At 47.7% G+C, this 24,472-nt stretch overlaps 1 protein-coding gene across 4 annotated transcripts in view; it reads left to right on the top strand.

Annotated features, from left to right (window-relative positions):
• Window positions 1–11,726: 11,726 nt before the first annotated feature.
• Window positions 11,727–24,472, top strand: part of rk (G-protein coupled receptor rickets) — a 180,679-nt gene continuing 167,933 nt past the window's right edge. For all 4 annotated transcript variants that reach the window (XR_016286933.1, XR_016286934.1, XR_016286932.1 and 1 more), the window contains exon 1: window positions 11,727–12,088. Coding sequence is in view for 1 of the 4 variants with exons in the window: in XM_089566138.1 (XP_089422264.1) it covers window positions 11,835–12,088 (254 nt within the window). In the remaining 3 variants the exon portion in view is untranslated. The remainder of the gene's footprint in view (window positions 12,089–24,472) is intronic.

Genomic DNA, 24,472 nt, shown 5'->3' with positions numbered 1-24,472 from the left:
TTTGCTATAGCCATCCAGGTAACATATTTGCGTTAAAATACAAGAAAATATTCGTACTTCTGACTCTCTATATGCGCATTGTCATGTATTAATCACCAAGGATCACATCAGGTGTGGATATAACAAGCATGTCTAGCAAAAAAAACTGCGGATAATGTCCGCACAGCGTTCTCAAGCAGCGTATGCAGTGGAACAAATCAAGGGAAGGTTCCCTACAACGCATGAACATGCTTATATAAGTCCGCAGATCGATCACTCCTTTATTTATTTTATTTTTTTTTGTTACGAGGTGAGTGATGTTTCATAATGCCGACCGGTACCTTCTTTACTTTTTTTCTGCCTATGTTGAAGCGGACAACATCCCACCAGTCCAAACTTGACTCCAGCTTCAGTTGCCACCTCTTACTTAACCGTCATCAGCAATGTCAGCAAGTATAAAAGCCAGCCTGTACTACCCTTCTTACTGCAATCAAACGAAGCATATTTCATAAAAAATGGAGCACGAACCTTATGCGGATGGCATATTTCCCTGGGGCTCGAAATGGGCGGGCAAAGTAGATTTACGTATTTCCGTTGTGCCTTCTGACCTTTCGCGCTCATATCTCGCGCAGACCGCTATATTGAAATGTCTGCACTGACGTCGAGTCTCAAGGCACGCTGCTAACCCGTCTGTGCGCAACCAACCAATATGCCTTATCGACTGCGGCGAGACGGCGCGAGATGGAACGGTGCCTGGAAGTCGCCAGCCCCGAGGTGCTATTTAGCGCGGCACTGCGGCTAACATAGATTATCACTTCTCGCGATGGCCAAACGAGAGGCGGTCTTGTACTGCTGGGAGAAAGTGCGTCATACTAAGTCATCTAACTGCGCCTTATCCTTAGCTGATGTCTTTGGTCCTATATAAGAAAGAATTTCTTTAATTTCAGCCTAATTGTAATAGGTCTGTGAAACAGAAAAATTCAGGGGGCACTTTGGCTCTCTAAAGTGCTCCAAGGCGAAAGCGTTTCCTGGCCACTGTTTGTTCTTATTTAGTTTTTATTTTTCATATTTTGTTTTCATTTCTTCTTTTGCTCCTTTTCTTAATTTTATTATTTTTTATTTTTATTTTCACATCTTATTTTGATTTTGTTATTATTTTGTTTATTTTCTTATTTTATTTTTATTTTCCTTTTCTTGACTTTACTCCTTTTATTTTATTTATGAAGCCCATGCATTCACTAGATACGCCTTTATTTATGCTGGAACCTTGAGCCTTTTAAGCAGTGACGCCGAAAGGCGGACGAGTCTGCCGACGCGTCTGTCGACACAGCTGCAGACGCGTCTGTCGACACTCCTGCCGACGCGTCTGTCGACACGGCTGCCGACGCGTCTGCTGACGACAGTATGAGGCATTAAAGGCTTTCGCCTTAATACAGAAAAAAATATTCAAGCGCAGTAACTCTGTCGACAGCCGGAGCGCCAATTTTTTTTTTTTTTTTGTTCACAGGCACGTCTAGCGTTCACCAAAAGACAGGACTAAACAGTAGCGTTCCATCGTTAGTTCAGTTGAGCAGTGGTTATTAATGTCGCAAATATACAGTCGCCATGACGCACAAGGTTACTCAGCTCGTAAACAAGCTGCGTTCGACCATGACCTAACGTTCGCGACACAGACGCGAGCCATAGCGGGGAGCGCGAACGCAGGAGAAATGCAAATGTAAGACACCGCACCGTTGGCAAAACTGTACACGTGATAAGGAGCTGAAAATTAAGGCCACTGGACATTCTTGGGAGAGCGACGCGCTGAAGTACAGCCTTTAAGAGCGAGCCGATAAACTCTCAAGAAACCTGCGAGGCTGTCACGCGGCACCGCGCTTTGTTGCTGCCGCTTTTTTATGTAGAGGTCCACCCCTCTATCAAGCCAGTCATAGGGTGTTTAGATGCACCCTTGCGTCCTTGATGTAGAAATACAGACATCTGTAATTCTGCTGGTCGAGTCCATTCCACCGGCACTGCTCCAGTCCCGCCGTCACTTTGCCGCTACATTAGAGGTTTGACAAAATTAGGCTAGATTGGCTTGGATTGGAAGACACTCCCCTTCATAAACGACAGACCTTGCACGTATTCACGTGATTTGTGTCGGCACAGTTTTGGTGTCGCAGGTTGCGCTGACAGCAAACGTCAGCCCTGCAAGCTTCTAGTGAGAGTCAGCGAGTGACAGCCCGGAGGCTTGCAATCACCAACAAGTGTTGCAATGGCAATGCCTCACTACCATCAATGTTTCCGTTCGTGTATTACCCGCCCCAAATGTAAGTTGAGTACAGGGTTGATCATTGGCTGTGACAGATCTTTGCTAGGACTGCTAGGAAAACAACGAAAGCTTAGAACACCCGTACGTTCGACCTTTTCTTTTCTTCGGTCAGGTAGGAAATTAATTTAGTCTTTTTACATGCGTCTTCTCGGATTTTTACATCGTGTGCCCCATGCTTCATTCACTGTTTAAAAATTATTTTCGCGAAACCTCTTCAGAAGGCCTCGAATGTTGCACATGTTGTGATGACAACGCCTTGTACCCCTCCCTGACGTGAAACCTTCGGTTATGCCTGCTGTATCGTTTTCTATTAAGATAGCGTAGGTACAAACAACCTAGGCACTTTATACATTTTCCCCAACGTCAGCGGCTGTGCCAAAGATTGCGGGGTGGAACCCCGGCTGCAACGGCCTCATTTCGAAGCAGGCCAAATGCAACATGCCTGTGTTCTGTGCTAAGTCAGTGCACGTTATTGAACCCTCGACGGTCGGAATTAATCCAGACGCCACCCAACCGACGTCTTTAGTGGCCTGTGTGCTGCCTCACACAACATGTGTCCCTGCGTCGTTTGCCACAATCGGGCTTACTTGATTACCTATTGTGGACTATTGTGGCTGCTAATTGCTGGGAGCGCGAGAGGGTGTGAGTGTATCATGAACGTTGCCCCAGACACGCCTCCAAAAGCATACGTATCCGAGTGTGAATGATTTTTCTTCTGTGTTACATGCACCCGGACAGAAGATAAGAACAGTAGAGGATTTCGATGCGAAGAGTGCGAAAGAAAGAACACAACACAGAAGACTCGCATGCGCCCACCGCCAACTGTTCATTCGACCAACAAGACACATATTTATACCCATCGGAAGTAACATCAGGTGCCTCATCGCCGCGAAATCAGGACCCGAACCACGCATTACGATAAATTCCAACTCTTGTGGGGCAGCAAAATAAAACGGCCTCAGAATGCATGACGAAAAGCCAGCTTTTACAACCCAAACATGAACGCTCCGCGTCGCCCAGAAATAATGGCAAAAAAAAGGCATTGCAGCAAACTCATGTGTTGAAGCGTAAACAAAACACCACAAAACAAAAATACACAAAAAGGAACAAGAATCAACATGTCAAAAAGAAAAATGGTTTGCAGAAAAACTCATAAGCTTAACTTGCCAAGAAAAAATAACGACGCAGGAAGATTTAATGAACGTATATTTCTTTCGTTAAGGAGTACTATGCAAGGATCACTAACACGGATTCCGCCATTCTTTCTGATCCGAAAAGTCTTTATTATTGCGAGCGCACTCCCATCCCGACTCCTAGTCAAGTATCTCCACGCCATTGAGAGCTGGCTCACGCGGACAGTTTTTGCAGGGCACTAGAGAATTTGATCCACCATCTCTTTGCAATGTAAGGTAGTGTTCCCTTGCTGTGTGGTTGATGCAACGACGTGTCTGGCAAACATAGTTCACGCCACACGTCAATGGGATTTCGCCACAACAAACCGGCCCCATGGAAAACATGGCTCACATGGCAGCTCGCGCAGCTTAGCTTATATTGCAAGCAACCCGACATCTGTCATGTGTCGTTTCTTTCGCGTATTTCACGTCGAGAACATGCACCGACTCGCCAAGCCTGCCACTCCGAAGAGTACAGGTGATTGATTCCGTTTTGAGCGCTGTGTAAATTTATCCACGTGTGCATAATATCAGCCGTACTTAAATAGTGGACTAGCTGCTGCTCAGGTAACTGACCGAACAGGCGACAAAGAGCCGCTGCAGTCGTTGCAGCATCAGGCGAATGCACCCAGCATCACTAAGCTTCTTCATCTTCTGGACTAGAAACAAACTAAGAAAGACGGGCTCGTTGTAGACCCCTTCCACGTTATCAGCTTCCGAACACGGACGGCCAATTGCGGACGCCTAAATTCAGTCGAACGCGAGGAAGGCCTCGATAGAGGGGCACCGGAAGGAAAGCAAATGAGAAGCCGGCGCCGATCTCGAATGGGAGTGGCCGCCCGGCGTCATTAGGGGCTCCGACGAGGAGTGCAGTCGTTAGGGTGCTCAGTTCTGCGCGTGCCGAATGCCTACGGTCGACGCCAGCAGCCTTTGTGGTGGCGCCGATGGTCGACCGCAACGACGGCGACCAAAAGCTATACTTCACGTCGTCGATCCTCGGCTGTATAGGAAGAAGGGGCACACAACGGAGACGGCAAGCCATACAGTAGCGTGGGTACCGATTTGCATGGATCGCCCATAATCGGCTCATATGGAGGGTGACGCTGAGCGGCTCCGCTTCCGCCGACTATACGGAATACGTGTGAGGCGCGAAGAGGAAAGCGGAGTTGTTAACCAGTCGTTTGTTTGGCGCGATTGCTCTCCAAAGCTCACTTTTTGGGTGGGTATCGATTATATTTGAAAGAGTGCACGCTACAATCTTGTCTCCGTATGTGGCGCTTCATTTTTTTTGTATCGGTGTCATAAATATGCGTATCACTCTTGATGACTGACATACATATAAAGCAGTCGGACACGCAAGCATAAATTAAATTAAGTTTTTTTTTTTCCGAAGTGAGAGAAATGCCCCTAAGCGCAAAGTGAGAAAAGCGCGAAAGTACGCTATCCACACAAGCTGTTTCCTGTCCAAGCTGTTATATCAGATGTTTTACATGTAAGTTATAGTAACTCTGCACCGTAATCTAATGGAAAATTTTGCAGGTAACTTGAGGATGTAAATTTTGGATTGGACTCTTTTCGATGTGAAAGTCTAGGTGTGACCCAGTTTTGTTCAAAAAGCATATGTGTACAGTTGTCTTAAGCTCTGCTTATGAAAGTAATGTTTAAAAATGATTATGTTTTGAATACAGCACAAAAACAATTAGAACATTCATTGTGGGCAATCATAGGCATTGCTGGGCTTGAACGAAAGTTATTAAATACGAATAGCAGGCTTCTGTCGCAAGCACTAACGTGACAGCCTTCTTTGCTAGTGTGCGCGCACTGCGGCAGCGGAAATGTAAACCAGATGGAATGTATGGGAACTTGATTATATCTTACTACACTAGCATTCTGAATTCACAACTAGTAGCGAAATGGCATGCTCATGCAGGACCCAACACAACAGGACAGTGGTTAGAATTGCCTTTTCCTGTTTGCCTCTGTAGCAAAAGCGCATCCTCACTTCATCGGCAACGGAGCTCATGATCTCATCGTTATTGGCTTCTTCTGACTTCAGATCCTCTGTCGATTTCTTCGTATGATTCGTAGTCTGTGACAACGCTTCGATCGGGAACGAATGAATGAAGCCACGCTAACGAGTGGATATGGCTCATTTTGATCCGTACATTAGTAGGATTTGGCTAATTTCTTCTTTGACATAATATTTTCGCGCAGGTTTCCTTAACGTTACAGGGCACCTTTCGTATTAGTAGCTTTTGCAAAACTAAGATCTATGGATGAGCTGTCCATTACAGCTACATTTGACATAGTTTCGGTTTTGGGTTTGGCTCAATACGAAAAACATCTTAAATACGTTTGACAGGCATTTTTTTTTTTTCTAGAGATGAAACGCTAATTTTTTACCCAGATAATGAACAATAATGTTACAATAAGAATAGCCACCTGGGCAACTCTTGCTTGAATTAAGCACGGAATATGCTGTAACTACCGTTCACCAGGTATGCGGGGTAAATATTTTCACTTATGTCCTTGAAAATGTATACGTGCCATTTCGCTGCAACGCAGCTTGCAACATTCCGAAATTTTGATACAGAGCCGGTCTTTGATACACTCAAAGCTCTGGTGCCCATATTACTTCATTTCCTTCTTCCGAACCTAGTTTAGGTTGGAGTTTAGTCTTGCTTACTTGAGTGCTATAGTTTGTGTCAAGAAATTTTAAGACGAGCTATACGCCCCCCAGAGAATATTTTTTCACAAACCCAGAAGCGCAATGTATATATCTTCTATTTCTCGCAAAGTGCACGACTGAAGGAGCAAGGAACTAGTCTCGCATGTGCACCCACGAGTGGGAACAGTGCAGCATATGACCGCCAAGTGTTTTCACGCAGTTCGGAGAGCGTAGTGATTTTGCATATGAACGGCAGGTATAGTTTTTCTGCGGCCCTGACAGCTAATCTCACGCGAAATCTCTCTTCGCCAGCAAGCTGCTGCGAAACGCTGTTTGTCGTCGCGTCGTAGTCGCGAACACTGAGGACGCAAGCTGCCTGTGTCCTTGTTGGCGTCCACAGTGAGCCAGTTTTCGCTATATATGGACGAAAGTGCCTGTTGTCCGTTTTTTTTGTTTTTTTTTTCGAGAGCTGCCTCGACATAGCGATCCCTAAGACGTTTGGATGGCTATGGCTCGGTGTTGCCTTCACGAATAAGTATGCTTTCCGGATCGCGATGGCCGACAGCCCTTCTTGTGTGAACTGCGCCTGTGATGAGACAATCACCCATATCTTGTGTGAGTGCCCTGCCTTTGTAGCCGAAAGACATAAGCTGCGATGTGCTCTGGACCGCCTGGACCCTCGCCCTTTCACAGAGACCAAGATCCTCGGTCCGTGGCCACAACAGTCAACTGCCATCAAGGCTTACAAGGCACTCTTTCGCTTTTTGAGAGCGACTGCCTTAATTGACAGACTGTGATTATTTCCCGTTACTTCTCTCTTTCCTCTTTAATTCCCCTCATCCCCTTCCCCTGTGCAGGGTAGTCAACCGGAATCCTTTCTGGTTAACATCCCTGCCTTTCCCTCTCTCTCTCTCGGTCCCTTAGCTTAAACGACCTCGGGTAGCGACTTCTGTGCGAGGCAATACCACGGTTGCCGTCCCGTACGTCGTGTAAGCCGCGAGTCTAGAGTTGGCACAGCTTCTGGCGACAGGTTGATCCTTTCAGGCGTAGTTCTGATGTGTCGCGACTGGGCCAATGTTCGGTGCGATTGCTGAACGTTTCACTTTATGTACAATAAAATTGGGTCGAAACGGCAGCCTGAAATCGATCTAATCGCGGATTGCGCGATAACTGCTTTACGCGCATTGACCAATATATTCCTCGCCGCGATGTCGTCGGTTTTCTCTTTTGAACGCGGCCGCGCGACGAATTGATCAGGCGTGCGCTGAGATAACACGCACGCGAGTGCGCCGTCGCGGACAGATAAAAAGCACGAGCTTTTTGCACCAGAGATTTATTGGTGCAGTGCGCGCGTCCGCCGCCTGCTGCGCATGCGATTAAACGCGCGCGAACATGTAGGTTAATTAGCAGCGCCAAGCGTGTGCAAAACTAGAGCGGCGTTATTGCCCGGCAACCCGTTAGACCCTGCGCAGGTGAGCCGAACCAACTCTTGCACCTATGCGTTCCCAACCGCGCTTTGTTGCTCACCGATAGATCGGCCTGCCCGCTCGAACCCACGCCCACACAACGGAACGTACTTAATGGAAAAAAGGCAGGACACCGTGCGGTGGAAAGGCCCGCGGAGCAAATGGTGCTTTGTTTTCATAGAACAGTTGCTTATATAGAATCCATTATCGGCAAGATGTAGATGTATACATCCTACATGTGCTTGCAGAAAAAGCACTCATGCCAAGGCTGCAAGTACAAGTAGAGTTAGGGTTATAATGTACAGGTAGAGAAACATTCAGTAACACTTTGGGCACACTGTATTCATCGAAACATTCCTGCAGTAAACCGATGGCACAGCTTCCGTAACCCCCGTTTCACTAAATCTGTTCGACAGTCCTTCGTGCGCTCTTCTATCGTGCCAGCGGCCTAACGACTGTGACTTTTTGCTAGTCAACGCTATATGTAATGCATTCAGTTACAAAAGTGTTACTGAAAAAAAAAAAAGGCTGCGTTTAGAAACGATTACTTCCGGACATATCATTCTGCAATGGGTGACGGCTCGTGCGACAGCAAAACCAACAGCTGCATCGAGGATTATCGACATGAGAAGTGAGCCCTGGTGGGAGTAATCGAATAGAAGTCTTGCGAAAAGGATCGAAAAATCTTGACTTTTCTTCAGGAAAGGTTCCTTGCAGCAGGGACCAAGTACAATCATCCAGTTTGCATCATAGATCCTACAGGAGAGGTGTTCGATGCCGATATAGAAGCTCCATACCATGGGGGCAGAAATACAGCGTGTGCGGATTACCAGCTCTCCAAACTCAAACGACATGTCGTTCACCAGCGGAAAGATGGTAGGGAAACAGATAATCATCGTTGCCAGCCAGGACAAAAAGCTGCACAACTCATTTTCATTCACATCTGTTTCTGAGAAACCGAAAACGACACCAGCGATTTACTTTGTTGCCCCTTTAGCAATGGCGTACAATTCGCATAAAATGGAGAAGGCTGAAGCTGCGGCTGTGCGTTGTCTGCAGCGGTTCCCAAGAGCTCGAACGATTTCAATATAAATCTACTTTATACCGCTCTTTTATTTATTTACAAATACTGCTATCCTATGAATTGGGACATTGCAGGAGTGGTACAGAGGATGGAACATACATGGTCTGTTCTGAAAGTAGTAGGACTCATTTTTTTAAACAAAATTTATTCAAGAGAATAGTACAAACGACTACAATTTTTCAAGGTAGCACCCTTCCGCACCTACACGCTGCTGCCAATGAGCTTTACAGTTTTCGTACGCCTCTAGGAACGCCTGAACCGGAATGTTGTTTAGCTCCCTCGTCACGGCCTGTTGAACCACCTCTACCGATCCGTGATGTTTCCCCTCGAGCGTCGATTTTATTCTCGGGAATAGAAAATGTCTGGCGGGGCCAAGTCGAGGCTGTAGGGGGGCTGAGGGAGCGTTGCCGCCTTGTGCTGGGCAAAAAATCGGGGTCCTCATTCAGATGATGAAGAAGATCCTACCAGTTGGCCTTTTCCTCCTCTGACAACACTCCCGGCACCAACTTCGCGCACGCTTTCCTCATGGATAAGTTTCCTGTGACGATCTCAAAAACTTGTGTTTGAGGAATGCTCAAGTCATCAGCAATCATTCAGATACTCATTATACGATAACTGTTCAGTAAATGTTTGGTTTGGTTTGGTTTGGTTTGGTTTGGTTTATGGGGTTTAACGTCCCAAAGCGACTAAGGCTATGAGAGACGCCGTAGTGGAGGGCTCCGGAAATTTCGACCACCTGGGGTTCTTTAACGTGCTCTGACATCGCACAGTACACGGGCCTCTAGAATTTCTCCTCCAAAGAAATTCTAGCCGCCGCGGCCGGGATCGAACCCAGTAAATGTTTCCCTCGCTACACAATTTCGTTGGTCTTGCTGGTCGAAGGGCGTCTGGAGCGGTCGTCTTCCTCCACTCTTTCCTTACCTTCTCGGAGAAGCTTGTGCCATTCAAAAAACACCTGATCTACCCATGGAAGCGTCACCGTAGGCCTCCTTAATCATGTTGTGAGTCTCTTTGCCCGTTTTATCAAGATTTACTCAAACTTTGATCGGGTATCGCTGATCCAGTGAATGCTCGACGATTCTGCGTGACGAGACGTTTCGACAGGGGTTCACAGTACAAGCGACCTGCTCTCTTCAACGGCCGAGAGCCGACTGCCGATTTTCCCTAGCATTCCCAATATCGCCCTTCAACGATCCTGCACACGCCGACCACCTCTCGTTCGCCCGTTCGCCCAGGAAAAAAACCAGTCCTACTACTTTCAGAACAGACCCTGTATAGATAAAACAGTAGGAAAGTGCATAATTACAAGTGTGAATCAGGGATTTTACATAAACAATAGTGTGGTATTAATAAGAAAATACATAATTAGGCAATTCTTGCGCAAAGCGGTCAACAGACATCTGACGTAATGTAACATCCAGATCATTCGCTAGTTCGACTGTCGAAGGAAAAAATGAATATTTGAAACAGTCTAGAAATGGCATAAACGGCACAATGTTAAGCGGGTTGGTACGGCGAGTGACACGTGTCGAATGTCTTCACGCTCGAATGTCTTCGCTGTAGCATGCCTCTACTGATCACGCGCCAACACAACTACTTCGCCTCGCTAGCGCCAGCCACTGGCGGATGGTTAATTAAAGTCTGCACTGCATGCAAAGCAGCCAAAACCCAGCGCCTGATTCAGCACCTGTCTGCGTCAAACTTGGGAGTCAGTCCTGGCGTATTAGTGAAAGAAGTGACATAATGCGTCGCGCATGCACATGTACCACTTAGGTTCGTGCCCTGGCATATATGATTGAAAGCGGTGCCGACAAACAGCATGCGCTGAAGCTTCTTTCAGTCCTGTGATGCCCGTTCACTCCTTAGTGATATCATTACCCCTTTTGCCGCCGTCATACCACATTTCTGTGAGTGGTACTTAATAAGGTGATTAATTCAGCGTTACAACAACCATATGGAGCACCTTGTCGAACAAGGACCGCTTTACTGTTTTCTCGGAGTGGACCGAAGTCTATTGGTTGTGCCTTGAGCACAACATTCCATGTTTTGACTCGTTGTCGTCCCTAATGTAGACGCCAATGGAAGCTTCAAAGCTGGTTTCGTATCAGAGCCAAAAAGGTAGCGGCCTAACTTATTCGAACAGTGGCTGTAGTCGGATACAACTCAATAACGAAGCAGAAGATGCCCCTCATAGGAGTCCATCCAAACAATGGCATCGATAAATCGACATGGCTTCGTGGACTACCCCATTGCACCATCCACAGCCTCTTAGTCGAATATAACCAAAAAAAAGTAGCGGCAGATGCCTTCACATGAGGCCCTCCAGCCAGTGGCGTCGATCGAGTGTCATGACGTTGCGACTAATCCATTAATCCGCAGTTAATTAACACCTGCAGTGTTATGCTATCAGGTGCAAGGAGGTTATCAACGACGTCATAGGAACAGGTCGACGCTATTAGCTCGAGGGCCTCCTGTGAGGAGCATTGACCGCTTTGTTCTTAGTGGCATCCGACTAAAGCAGGCGCACGCTAGCACGTACAGAGGGCAAAACGCTTGCCTAGAACAGGTCATGAGTGTGTTTCAGGCTGAGCACGGGATATCTAGCGACAACATTTGGTTAGAAATGATATGAGTGTAAGCAGGCGCAGTTAAACTCATAGGATTAAATCGTAAATCTTCCTGGTCGCAGCGGCTTCGGGAGCGGCGGGACACACAGTTCGGTCGTTCTAGACATGTGTTTTGCCCTCTGTACAAGGCGGTTAACATTGACGTCATGCCAGTGGGCTGATGCCTTTGGTTACAGGGACACCTGTAAGGGGCATTTCCACCTTCGTTAGTGGGTTATCTCCTCCTGCAGGGCAGCGTGCAAGAATGACGCTGGTATAGTCGAGCTTAGGCGTCCGACGCGGAAGCGCCGGTCGAAATTTGGCGCCCAACGTGGACGCCCGCGACGGCGCAGGCGCGCGGCCGCTCAAACGGGGGCGCGGCGTGCCGGTCGTCGCGCGCTCGGGGCCAGCGACCGCCGAGTTCGCAGCGCCGGCGGCAGCAGCAGCCGAGTTCGCGGCGGCGGGAAGGCCGTGTGCGCGCGCGCTGCTCTCCCTCGAACGGCCCCGCCGAGCCGCAGCCGGTCTCCAGGGTGGTGGGCAAGGATGTGATGCCGCCGCGTTGGCCGCTCCCCGCGCCGGCCTGGCTCCTCGGCCTGGCGCTGGTCGCGGCTGCGACGGCGGCCCGGCCGCCCTGTCCCGTGGCCCCGCCGTGCACGTGCTCCGGGGGACAGCGCAGCGCGCCGCTGCGCGTGGACTGCTCCTCGCTGGGTCTGGTGCGCGTGCCACAGCCGATGTCTGAGGCTGCTGCCCCCAACGGGACTCGCGGGGACCCGGCGGAGACGCAGCTGCAAGTCGTCAGCCTGTGAGTAGCGACCAGTGGGCACGATGGTGCTACGAGCTTTCGGAAGCGTTGGGGAGCCGCGGGAAGAAAAATCGCACAGAGTGGAAAGCGTTTTCGGGCTATAGCTGGCTTGCGCTGAGTGCAAATGCCTTGGCAACTAATAGGACCTCCATATAAATTCGGAGGTGCCGAGAACATTTGCGACTGTCATAACAAGGAACCCTGTTTCTCGCGTCCCATTTGACGCGCCTTTTGTAACTCTTTCTCGCAATTGTTGCAAGACAAGCAGCCACGCTGTGCACTACATATCTCGGCAACGAGTTGTAAGCAACACAGTGTTGTCTCCACTGTACGGCTGTCAAAGAAGGCGCATTCGCAGGTGGTTTGCAACGTACATATGTTCCGGGGCCAGCACCGTTCCAGTTTTGATGCGTTGCATACAATTGGCAGGCAGAAATGGAGAATCTGTGGTAATCCACGTAGAGATACCAGTTGGCGACATGCATGAAACACCTTGCTGGACTTTAGCCGACCGTAAAAGTTCCTCCGTTTTCTCACTGCCAAAGAACATACGGGGAAATTTAAACAAAACGGTGGTTTCGTTAGTCTGGCCTTAATGGTTACTTTATTACGTTGTTATTCACGATATGCACCGGTAGACAAATGGCCGGGTACGAATCGTTCACATTTAGGAAGTTAAGGCTGTTTCGTTCTTCTCACAGTGCTGGCGCAAAGCGCGTTTTTCTTTGTCAATCGTTTATTTTTTGAAAGTCAGAAGTTTTTCTTCAGTACATCGCTCTTCTTATTCACTTTGATCGGATAGCCGATTGGCACTAATATTTACTCGGATTACAAAAACTTTTTTTTTGCGCATTCGGCCTCTATAATTATAGCATCTAACTTTGAATATTTTTCTCGAATTTTAAATCTCAACACATTCATAAAGATTACTTTCTATCAACTAGACTAGTGCGCGAGCTTTTTTTTCTCGAGTATGGCATGCATCAACCCTTTTCGAAAGAAACTTCTGAGCACCGAAAGTTAACTTCTTTTTTGCTTAAGCTTCACGGTTGCATATCACAAGAAAATGCAATTAGTTGGTACCTTATTCCTTTTAATTTTTGGCCGCCAAACTCAGCTATGTTTAAAAGCTGCCTGTAGTAGAGAGGCAGTTTTCTTCAAACAAATGTAAATGGGGTCATTTGTTTCTACTTTACTCTACTGCGCGTATTTTCTCTACCACAAGTACGCAGGTGTTTAAACGAACATAATATTTGATTCAGTCGGTAGGGACGGTATACTGTGCGGACAAAATAAGCGGCTTTAAGGATACTTCTACACTGGCCCATTTAGCCGTGCAGAATAACAGAAGCGAATGTCGCCCCTGCCACTGTCGTAACTCTTGCGTTCGTTTACTGATTCAATACTTCCTTCTTGATACTGCTGCTTCGCCATAAAAATTAACTGCGGCAACATCACAGTTCATTCTTTCCTAGAGCGAGGGTTGAAAATTTAATCTCAGCAGAATCTGAAGGTTTGAGTCGAAGTAACGGTAGACGGGTGGCGTTCTATTTTTTATGATCTCTTTTAAGCAGCTTTGTCTTCTCGATGGTGCCTCAGCGTGTGATTAATGGATCACCTACCTCTACATAGGTTATACAAGATCCTTGGCGACTCCTGTAAACCTGTGTAAGTGTGAAAAAAGTGACTCTTTTGGCACCTTTTGATTATTTTAGTGTGATGCGGAGCTAACGTCGCCCCTATTATATGTTGCAAAAAAATGTTCTGACAACTGTCTGTACTGCATGCACCTTAGATCCTAAATTCCTGCGTTCCCGGGCCGAGCTTATTTAGCGTTGTATATTTCAAGAGCCGACTTTCAGAAATGTTTTACTCCTGCTTGTTCATCTTGAGTTTATAAACATATCTCAACCACATGAGCCCGCTTCTTGTTAATGGCTGAATGTGTTTACCTTTCTATTCTCGCAGTATCGTTGCCCGGAGACTGATAGAGAGACGTGTTTTATTAAGTTCTCAAAATAAAGGCGACGTTTGCCTCCATTTTTTGTGCGACCAGGAATATGGTCGCCAAGACGCATGTGCCTTTACTTTTTTTTTTTTGCTCGTTGTCTTTTGCTGTTCATAGCCGGGGAGAAGCAACTAGTGCCGTTACGACTGCTATGGGTGGGGCTTTTTTCCCAGCTTCTGCGCACTCCGCTTACAAAATAAAAATAAAAGTTTTCCGCACTTTAATGGCGACACAGTATTCGTTATCAATAGTTTTATTGGCATATTTAAGAAATCTGCATGTACACTGCGGAACAAGCGTTCCGGGCGCAGATCGCTAGTGCAAGCCAGACTCCAAAGAATACGCCAGCAGATTGCATGTTCAACCGTTATTTTTTTCCATTCCGATAGCTTGAGTGTAGTGGGGTTGCAGAACCGCAGCATGTGTGACATTGTTTCATTCCCGCTGCGAGCCTACCTCGGTCGCACTTCTCTTACATGTATCTATCTGGTTCAACTCCCGAGAGCCGCCGCCGCTAACCGCGAAGCAATGTGCTTCGCGTTATCATTGAAAGGGCGCGAACTGGTTGTTTCCCCATCAACACACGTTCTTTCATCGCTGCCTGTTCTCATTGATCCGTCCGCCTGTTCCTCCCACTTAGACTAGTACTCTCCTTCTCATCTTCCTCCTCCCTCTTCGTGGAGCGCTCTTGCTACGAACGAGCCGGCCGATTCGCGTCATTAGCTGGCAATCTTTGGTCGCTCTTTCTTCCTTCCGAGGTTCTTGTTTCTATTTTTAATCGCGGTCTTTCCTTTCTTTGTGTTTACTTTTCGCGGTTGAGTAAGGCGCAGGAAAAGAAAGAATGCGGATTGAGAAATGAGGAAGCTAGCCACCTCCGGTTTTAAAACACGTCGCTTCCCCCTTTGTGTAGCTCTTTCTACATCCGGATTTATGTACAACTGTCACCCTTGTTTGTTAAATGAGCAATTTCATGTCCAGCAGTAAGAACGGAAGGATTCAGACCGTTGTCTCTGCTACCCACGCAGGTAGATTTTCTAAGTAGATGTGAACCATAAAAGAAGGGTTCGCTGTATGGTACTCTACCTTGTATTACCACTGTTTTGTCGTAAGTATCGTAAGAGAGGTTGATTTTGTTTAAATTCAACACACTTTTTTTGTTCGAATGTGTCTGCGCATTCCGGTAATCTATATTATTAGATCTGTATCTTCTTCCAGGAAAAGTTTATTTCTTATCCCACACTTCCTTTTTCAGTTAAGCTGGCATTCTAGTTCGAAATGCTTGATGCGGGTCATGTGATCTGTCGGTCAAAAGAGGTAGTCGTTGAATGCTCTAAGCGACAGGGGGATGACCAAATAATATTATCTGCCTTTTAAGAAGCTCTCTCCTATGAAATGAAATATGGTCTTACTAAGTCCAGGAACAGAGTAAAAAAAAAAAAAATCAAGGAGCGAACCTGCGCCCAAGCGGCTCAACGAAGGCACGTTAACAGTTTGCCAGCACACACGACTGTAATATTACCGGCGCAGAGAGCACCACTTTGCAGCTGAAGCCACGTAAAAGACTTCACATATTGACAGGTGTTCGGACTCTAGTCTGGTTTTGTATTCTAGAAGGACGTGGAAGAAGCCTCAGAGTCGCGGAGTGATTCCCGGCCGCGGCCGCATTTCAGTGGGGGCGAAATGCTAAAAAAGAAAGCTCGGTCACTAATCTCGTGCCACCGAAATTAATCCAGATTCTTCTACTAAAGCGTGGCTCATAGCCCATAGGGCTGCTTCGGCATGTGAAAATAGAGAAACTTAATCATCATTCATTGTAGGAAAAACATATAGGAGTGGTTAATTGCAGCCGAAGATCAAAGCTCCGTCCTAGATTTGGCAGCTGGGTGCGAAGGTGCAGTTTTCCATGCTTGGTCCCAATAGGCACATTTTATTCTGGGATTGAACTGCAAAAGCACCCACCATTTAAGACCGTATACAACGTCTGTTAGAAAAAAATATCTAAAAGTAGTGAAAATAATCTGGCCCCCTCCATTGTGGCGTACCACATAGCTTGCAGTTTTGTTTCTGGATGTCAGTACGTAATTAGAAAAGGATTCGCTCGATAAGAAGGCTCTGTAAGGGTAAGAGACGCCTGTGGGACGCAAATACAGAAAGAGCGATGAGGGAAAGAAAACGCAAATTATCTATACAGCCGCTATAATCCCGAACGGAGAAACCGTCGGCCGTCAATCTGTTCCTCAGTCAGTCCTACAGGAGGTCTCTCTCCGTCCTCCCTTTGCGGCACATAGCGTGTGTGCGGAAGAAGAAGAGACCTGGGAGTCTGCTCCTCTTACTCGTCTCTCCGTCTCCGCTTCCTATCGATCTGGCGGCGGGATGAATGGGACCTCGGTGCGCCGGGGCACGTCGCGGCGTTTCGCCGTCGTAGTAAGCGCGCTCTCGCCAGAAGTGGCCCCCGTAGTGTAGTAACGCCCCCCTCCTCGCCGTCCGCACACGCGTGCCTCTCCTTCGGGACCCGGAAGGTGCGCTGACCGCGAGAAGAACCAGCGTCGCTGTCTCGCACACGCTCGAGTAGGCGCCGCCGATCGGACGTCGACAGCGAGGCACGCGCGCTCTCTTTATTGATTGATTCGCGCGCCGCCAGATGGCCTTGCCGCCAGCTGGCGCCACGGAGCGGAACCGGTTAGCGGTGCTTAGTAGCTGTCCTATAACCCCATTGCACGTGAAGCCCTGCGACTCTCTTATCGCTCGCTAATTAGTCAAGTACCGTAACACCGCGCGGACTTTTGCGTACGCGCTTCATTTCCTTCGTCGTAATTATCATCATCATCATCTGCTGTTGCGGCCAGGTCAAGCAAACTGCTGGACAGGGACCCGATGCGGTGAGGTTGACACTGTTGAGCGTTACAGGCGGCAGCAGCCTTGCGTAATACCGCCAACAATTTCTCTACCGCAGCGACACTTCGTTAACGAAACAAGGCCGACCATTTGCGGCAGAGTTATTTGGTCCAGCAGCCCTCTGTCGCCATTCGCACGACCAGCCAGAGAAGCTTCTAGCAGCACCGTCACCATTAGTAATGCAGTTCAGTGTCATTTCGAAAGAAGCCGGAGAGCCTACAGTTCCCTCCGAGTTGTCCGGTTCCTGCTCTTTTTCTCTGAAGATTAGAGATGCTACGTAGTTCTCTGCAAGGCGTCGTTTTGCTGCTCGAGTGGTTCAGCGGATGTGGCGTTCAGCTGCTAGTCGCGAGGTTGAGTGCCGAAACACGAGGCCATGTATGGCGGACTCAAAATCACCCATGTAATAAGATTTCGCTGCGCGTTGAGAACCAACAAGTGATAGCAATCACTACGGAGCCGCCCATTGCTTGCTTCCTTCCTTTGAGAAATTATCCTGCAAGTAAAAAAAGTAAAAAAAAATGAATAATGCATTAATCTTCTAAAAATGCCCGAGCGCTTCTCTTTACCCCCCGCCGCGACCAGGAGATTCGAACATTCTAGCCTCATAATTCGCCATAGTAGTATACTGTTCCATAATTCCGTCATTGTACTCATTTTACATGGCTCGAAAGCGTGCTTGCTTGGCGCACTTCTCCTGGACAACTGAGTTGTGTCACATTTTCAGGTCGAGAGCATTACTTGGCTCATTGTGCGAAAACCCTGCCGTCATCAGAAACCCGCGGCCGAAACACGACACTCAAATGACGTCATCTATTGAAGTGCACTGACGCAATTAAAGAGCCAGTTATGATCCTTTCCTTCCGTCAAAATCAGCGGAGTCCCTCCTCTACGGCACATCCTTTTCTCTTTCTTCTTTCACTGCCACCTTCCTCCCTTCCCTTACGGCGTGGTTCGGGAGTCCACCGAGATGTGAGACAATTACTGTGCCGTTTCCTTTCCTCGCAAAAACTCATTTTCAAACCTTCCGCTGGTTTTGAGAAACAGAAAGGCGCATAACTGCCTCAATTTGTTATTGGAAGTCACTGCCTACTCAGAGCGCGATTGAGGCGTCCACTTACACAGTGAAACAGTTACACTTGCTCTCGCATTTACACATTGGAACAGGTTCCCCCATAATTTTTTACAGCACAACGACGCATTATAGCGTTTTCTCGTGCAACCCGTCGCACTACGAATGTAAAGAGCTTAGGCTGCAAAGATGAGGCGCCTGTAGCCATAAAAGTGCCTTGGGTATACGTAGACCTTCGCAATGTTATAATCGAAAATGACAAGCTTTCAGGTCAAAGAGGAGGAGCAGGAGGAAGAACTTTAATACAATGAAGGGTAGTTGTTCGAGCTTGTTGGTTGGGTCCTCATTCCAGGGCTCCACTGGCTTGGGCTGCCCTGCGGACCTGTTGAATGAGGGCCCGTCCAGATACAAACAAGTGACTTCGTCAAAACTAGGACGCTCTCTGCTACCTTTGTGCAAAATTTCTCGGACATCACGAACTCTCTTCTCTGTGTGCCCTGGTACAAGCGCGGCCCAACAGATTTATAAGCGCCCTACATAATAACGAAACCGGCGCATTCGTAACAGCTGGTGGCGTTAAGGCTACCAGCTGTTAAGGCACAATTAACGCTACAAAGGCAGCGTTAAGGCACAATTAACTCAATGTATTTGGAGTTGGAGGCTTCGAGGGACTTGCAAAACGTTGCGAAACCCGCCCTCCTTTTTCGAGCTCTTCCGGTCATTACTAGTCGAATTTCGTCAGTTCACTGCAGGACAAAGGCATTTTGCAATCATCTTAAAGGAGTACAGGCACGTAGTTTTTCGGTGTCTGTAGTTTTTCTTTCAAAGAGGCCTAGGAGTCAAGTAATAATGAAAATTAGCTCAAAACGCCAGTGGGCAACGTTAATACCTAATTATAAACGATTCTGTGCCGGTAGTTTCAGTCTCAGTTTGCGCAGCGCTGAAGTGGTTCTTGACGTCACGGTCAACCGGCCAATATGGACTACCACATTCCTGTTGACGTCGTCGTTGCCGGCAAACACTGGTTGTTCCTGTTAACAACCACTAGGTTCCGTGAACTGGGGCAAGTGCATCTTGACGTCACTCGATGCGAGTTCAAATGCCGAGCGGAACCTCAGACAACACCCGAAATCGTATTAAACGACTGTGACTGACACTTCCTAGAAGGCATCTCCTTACGCCAACGAAACAAATCGCATCGTTTGTTTGCGTTCGAAATTTTGTCGATATTCCTTTAATGATTCCTCTAAGCAGCCGCCGAGAGTCGAGAGCTTTCGGTCGTCGTCTAGACGGGGGTAGCTCTCTGGCTACCGTTTGTCTGTTGAAAATTAAACGTCTTCCTATCCTATCCTATCCTCCTCGGCGTCAGTAAATTTGTCGAGACAACGATAGAAAGAAAGTCGTACCAGCAACGTAATCCCAGCCGAACGTCGTAAGCTCGTCACTTCATTTTCCGGTCGCTCGTGATTTTTTCTTCTGTGTGTTGCAAGTGCTGCCTATATCTATATATATTCGTCCACCGCAAGCCTGCGCTTCGCGGTCTTCGAATACTGATTTCTAAAGGGCTTCCCACTCCGGTCCTTCTTACTCTTCGTGGCAAAAAGGGGAGGGGGTGGCTGCAGTGCACGAGGAGCTACGCCCGCGTGAATCAAGCGGAACGCTACTCGCTGATGTGACGGCCACCGAGGTTTGTTTTTCCGTCCAGTCAAAGTAGGCGAAAACCGTGCCGACGCGACCCGGTCAGCGAGGACGGCGCAATTCCGCTGACCCTCGCCAGGCAGCGTGACGCCTCGTCCTGTTGGTCTGCTGGCGGTGCGGAATATTGGCGCCGCGCGAAGTGCCACGGGCGCTGACGACTCGAACGCGAACGCGCGAAGCAGGTTTTCCTCCCCCCCCCCCCCCCCCCTCACCTCCCTCTCATTCCTCCTTCACTGCCTTCGGCTCACCTCTGAGCAAGGAAACAGGTGCGTTCATTGTTAAGCCGCTTGCTTGATGAACCCTGTGCAACGTCCTCTCGGTTACTCTGCATATGCTACTTGCCGTTTGGATATATTATTAAAGCGAAAGCCTACTATCCCAATTAGACGAAATTCCATCGACGACCGTCGTTCACTTCCCTGCTTTTCGTTGTAGCGTTCACACTGTGCTTTGACTGTCGGACTATGACTTGGTCTTTGACTGTGCTGCGACTTTGGTCATGCCATGTTCTCTGTTTATCTTTTTTTGTTTGTTTGTCTGCTTTTCTCCTTAAATCGTGTTTTCTTTTTGGTTTGAGCATTTAGCTCCTTTTCATGTTTCTTGAATTTGCTTTAAGCCCGGAAAACCGCTGCTGGTCCGTGCCCCCTCTGTCTTTATGTTGTTTTTATATTTTTCTGAGAGGACCAATAAAAGCGATAAACACCGAAAAGGACCCACACGCTGGCGGGGTTAGCGAAATATGTAAGCAAGCAAGTATAGCTGTCAACCGCCCCCAAGATTTTGAACGCGGACGGCTCAGTTGACATCAGAACTGTTTCTCGCCTGGTGAAAATAACAGAAACCACAATTCAGAGAATTCTCGCAAGAAAACGCAATGCACGAAGTCAGAGTGAGAGAGGTCCCAAGATTGCACGCTCGTCAGACGAGACGCAGGGCGACACCAAATATGGGGCAATTGTCCAGAGAAAAATCCTGCAGAATTCCCTGTATGTTTAGATTTCGTAAGTGATTTCGCGATCTGTCTACGTGACCTCTCATGACCTCTATCGCTTTCTGCATGAGCGTTGACAAAATAAGAGTTCGCCATCTCTAACCTGACGATTAATCGTCCCCCAGTGAAAAGAAACGGACAGAAATTCTCCTCTTTTCCACAATCCGAAGAAGGTTCCGTGTGTTTCGTCGGCAGGCAGTGAGATGAGCACCTTCTTCTGCTATTCGGAGGACGAGCTGCTGCTTGATTTTTTTTTTTTTCAATTAAAGGCATACTACCTGCGGAGAGCGCTAAGTAAGGAAATTTACGCTTTCGAATGACGTACCAAACTCACATAGTCAAATATGGCTATGCTCATACTAATCGCTCTGCTGCACACGAAGGATTGAGAATAACAGGAAAGATCACATGACCAGCTAGAGAACGTTCTCATTGGTTAGCATGTGGACGCGGGGATCTTCAACTCATACAGACTACACCGATAGCGCTTACTCCCCGAGAAGTCTCCTCCAAAGCTATCGCGGGTAAACTTCGTTTTAATGCTCCGCCAGCAAATGTTCCATCGCGACAATGCGCCCACGCATCACAATGTAGCTGGGATGGGAGCTAACCACTCTTGCAGCTATTGAGAGGTCGGAATCTCCCATTCTCATTAAATCTCGCATCGCCGTGTTTCCATGTTTTTACCCCTCCCCCAGAAAGCAGAGTAGCAGGCCAGAGATACATAGCCTTGCATTGTAACTTGACATCTCCCGCTCTCTCTCAACATAAAAATATTGTTATCCTGGAAAGGTAACGTAATACCATCCATCCAGTAATAATCGTCATAGCCTTAGCATCACATTTTCTTTTTTTTTTTTTGCGCCCGAACTCGAGGATTCTTTCTCCGGAATTAAAGCCTGGGAGAATCGCTTGACCAGAACGTAAAGTAAATACCGCAACCGCGATGGAGCTACACCCTACTGACAAGTAATATTACTACATTTATGCGCTGGATATTCACGGAAACGTTTATGGTACAAAGGTGTTCGTAGACACAATTTCCTCAGCACATATCGCTAACGATTCAGTAGGGCCTCCCATGCAAACAGTAAACGTGGTGTTTTGTGAAATTGGCACTCTGCCACTGCCCCGCAGAGGCAAGGAGGTAGGGCACCGCTTGCAGCTTATTACATGACGTCACACGAGACCACATTGCAGTTGTTGAACCAAAGTTATCCTCTAGCATGGAGCAAAGAACAGAACGCAAAGTGCATCTTTTCGCTAGATGTGGCTGAGCTAAGCACACATGGTCATACCCGTAAAGATGGTGTCGCACGAACTTAAAAAGGTTTTTAAGTCAACCCCTGCCATACGTCGAGTGGCTGATGAATCATCCTCGGAGTGGAGCGGTCGTCATCCACCTGGACACTCAACTACGCACTGTGTAGACACTGAGGCGTCAGGCCACATCGCGTTCTATTTTTAGCCGTTTAGTGAAGCACTGCGGCACACCTCAAGGTCAAAAAGACACTAATGTGTACAAGTGTTGTCTTCACCTTACAGAAATTTGGAGCTTCAAGGACTGGATAAGTGCTCCTTTAAGGTGGTAGATCAAGTTATTTGGTGCTGAAATATCGCTTCAGGACGACTAAAATTTGATACGCATAAAAGGATGGCAGACACAAAGGAGCGCTTGTCCATGTCTGTCCTCCCTTTGTTGATGTCAAATTTTAGCGCTCTCGTAAAGACAAGCGCTTCGCCAGAGAGCTCAAATAATAACCTTGTGGCCTGAAGACTTTCGACCAAGGCTGTATCTGCCAGCGCCTGCGCACTTCACGAAGTTCTGTCTCAGATATTAAGGCTGATCTCCCTTCGTGCCCTCTAGCGACCGGTTTTCCAGCTACGTGTTTGTCTCAACTATATTATCAAGGGACTTGAGTCTAACCAACTTAGAATGCCGTCTGGCCCCCTCCAGCCCCAACCTTTGGTTGCATATATTTTTTTTCTGTTTTGTCTCCTTCCTTCCTTTCTTCCTTCCTTTCTTCCTTCCTCTTGTGTCTGCCTCTTCGCGTTGGTTTGCAAGTGTGCCCTTCTGTTCTTCCCTTTCTACACTCGCATTCTTCACAGGGCTCCAAGCAGGCAGGCCGTAAACCAAGACACTTTACGACCTATCCCTGCGGCAGACTCGTAAGGTGCTGACAGTCCGCGCTTGTCACCGGCTAGCAATAAATCTCCAGGAGTAATTAAGGACTGTCGAGACACAATCCTCACTGCAAATGCAGTGCTTTCGAGTGCTGTAGCTCACCTGCCGCGGCGGTGCTTTTAGGAGGACATGACCTGATGCATGTTGTGTCGGCCCGAATTAACTCCTCTTTTATGGTCCTTTTACTGACAGCCATTCAAAAATTGGTAGCTTCTGCGCTGCATAAAAGTATAGGGCAGCAGCCGTGCACTGCATTTCTAGCATAGCTGCCAACGACTTCTGCTTTTATTTTTGATGCTTTGGGGGCTTATTATCGGTAGTTGCGGGGAGATTGCATGACACACCAGCAGTGAGGAAACATTGGAGAGATCGGTGCGATTTAGGTGTGGGTTCTTATCTACTTTATATGTAATAATACACGAAAACTTTAACACTGACGGTTGCATTGAGCACCCATGAAACTTCTCTGGACACTTTGAACGCCGTTCTGTCTGAACGCTCTTTGTCCGAAAGAAAACAGGCAAGAAGACGCGGCTTTTGTTTTGCTGTGATAACTTGCTCGCGAGTGCCATTTTTTGACAACTGCAGTGAACCTCTTTGTCTACCGCATAATGCTCCCTCCAAACCGTGCGGGCAAGCCCCACTTTCCGAAACTTCGAGCTCCGGCTTTCCACACCACACAATGCACACTATTCTTCGTTGACACTCCCTTGCGGAGACTCTTCACATGCTTAGTGCTTCTACTGCCGCGTTTTACTTTCGTTGCATAAGCACTAGCCTCAGGTATCCTGGAATAGTCAAACTGACTTTGTGCGACTGCAGCAGACTCATAATTATCGAGAGCGCACGCATTACGGGCCGAAAATCTGTATGTCAGTGCACCGTTCCTTGGGTTTGTGTGGTTTCTGGTGTGTGGTTTCAGGACGGCTTCTCTTCCCTTCATCAGAAACAACTCGCTTCCATTGGTCGGCTTACTTTCAAAAGAGGGGAGAGAAGTGCATGTGTGCACTAGCGCGTTGTCGAAGATACAAAAGTAAAATTTTCAGTTGCATTTTCTAAAAGGAAGCCTGATTTATGCCTTTCTTCTCAGACCTGAAGCGTCGGTCCTTAAACGCCTTCTACGTTCCATCTGACAAATTACGCAGTTTCGCATTTCATTTTTTCCGCTCGACAAAAATTTCGCCTTCCTGCCGTGTCTATAAAAGCCGATAGTTAATCGGTCATTACTTAATATTCAATCAATGGAAATCCTATCTTGTGTACGCTAGGCACACAATAATGAGTTTTATAAGGAACGAAGCAGTAAACGTTACATTCGAATGCAGCCCAATCACACATATCCTGCATGCCGTCATCTATACGCGATACACACACATGGAGTCTGGGTATTCCGTTCCCCAACGTATTTAGCGATTCCTTCGTCGTACAGGTCTCGTCAAACGAGGCTTCGCACGTCCTTTCGCAGACATCCGGGCGGGCGGAGTCAATACTGCCTCGTCAGAGCCAGTCCTCGGTTATATGCGCAGTTCGCGAGACTC

This window comes from Amblyomma mixtum, chromosome 1 (assembly GCF_055824585.1).
Source record: "Amblyomma mixtum isolate Tamu chromosome 1, ASM5582458v1, whole genome shotgun sequence".
Classification (NCBI taxonomy): Eukaryota; Metazoa; Arthropoda; class Arachnida; order Ixodida; family Ixodidae; genus Amblyomma; species Amblyomma mixtum.
Note: the sequence above shows the minus strand (reverse complement) of the source record. Positions and strands in the feature narration are given on the sequence as shown.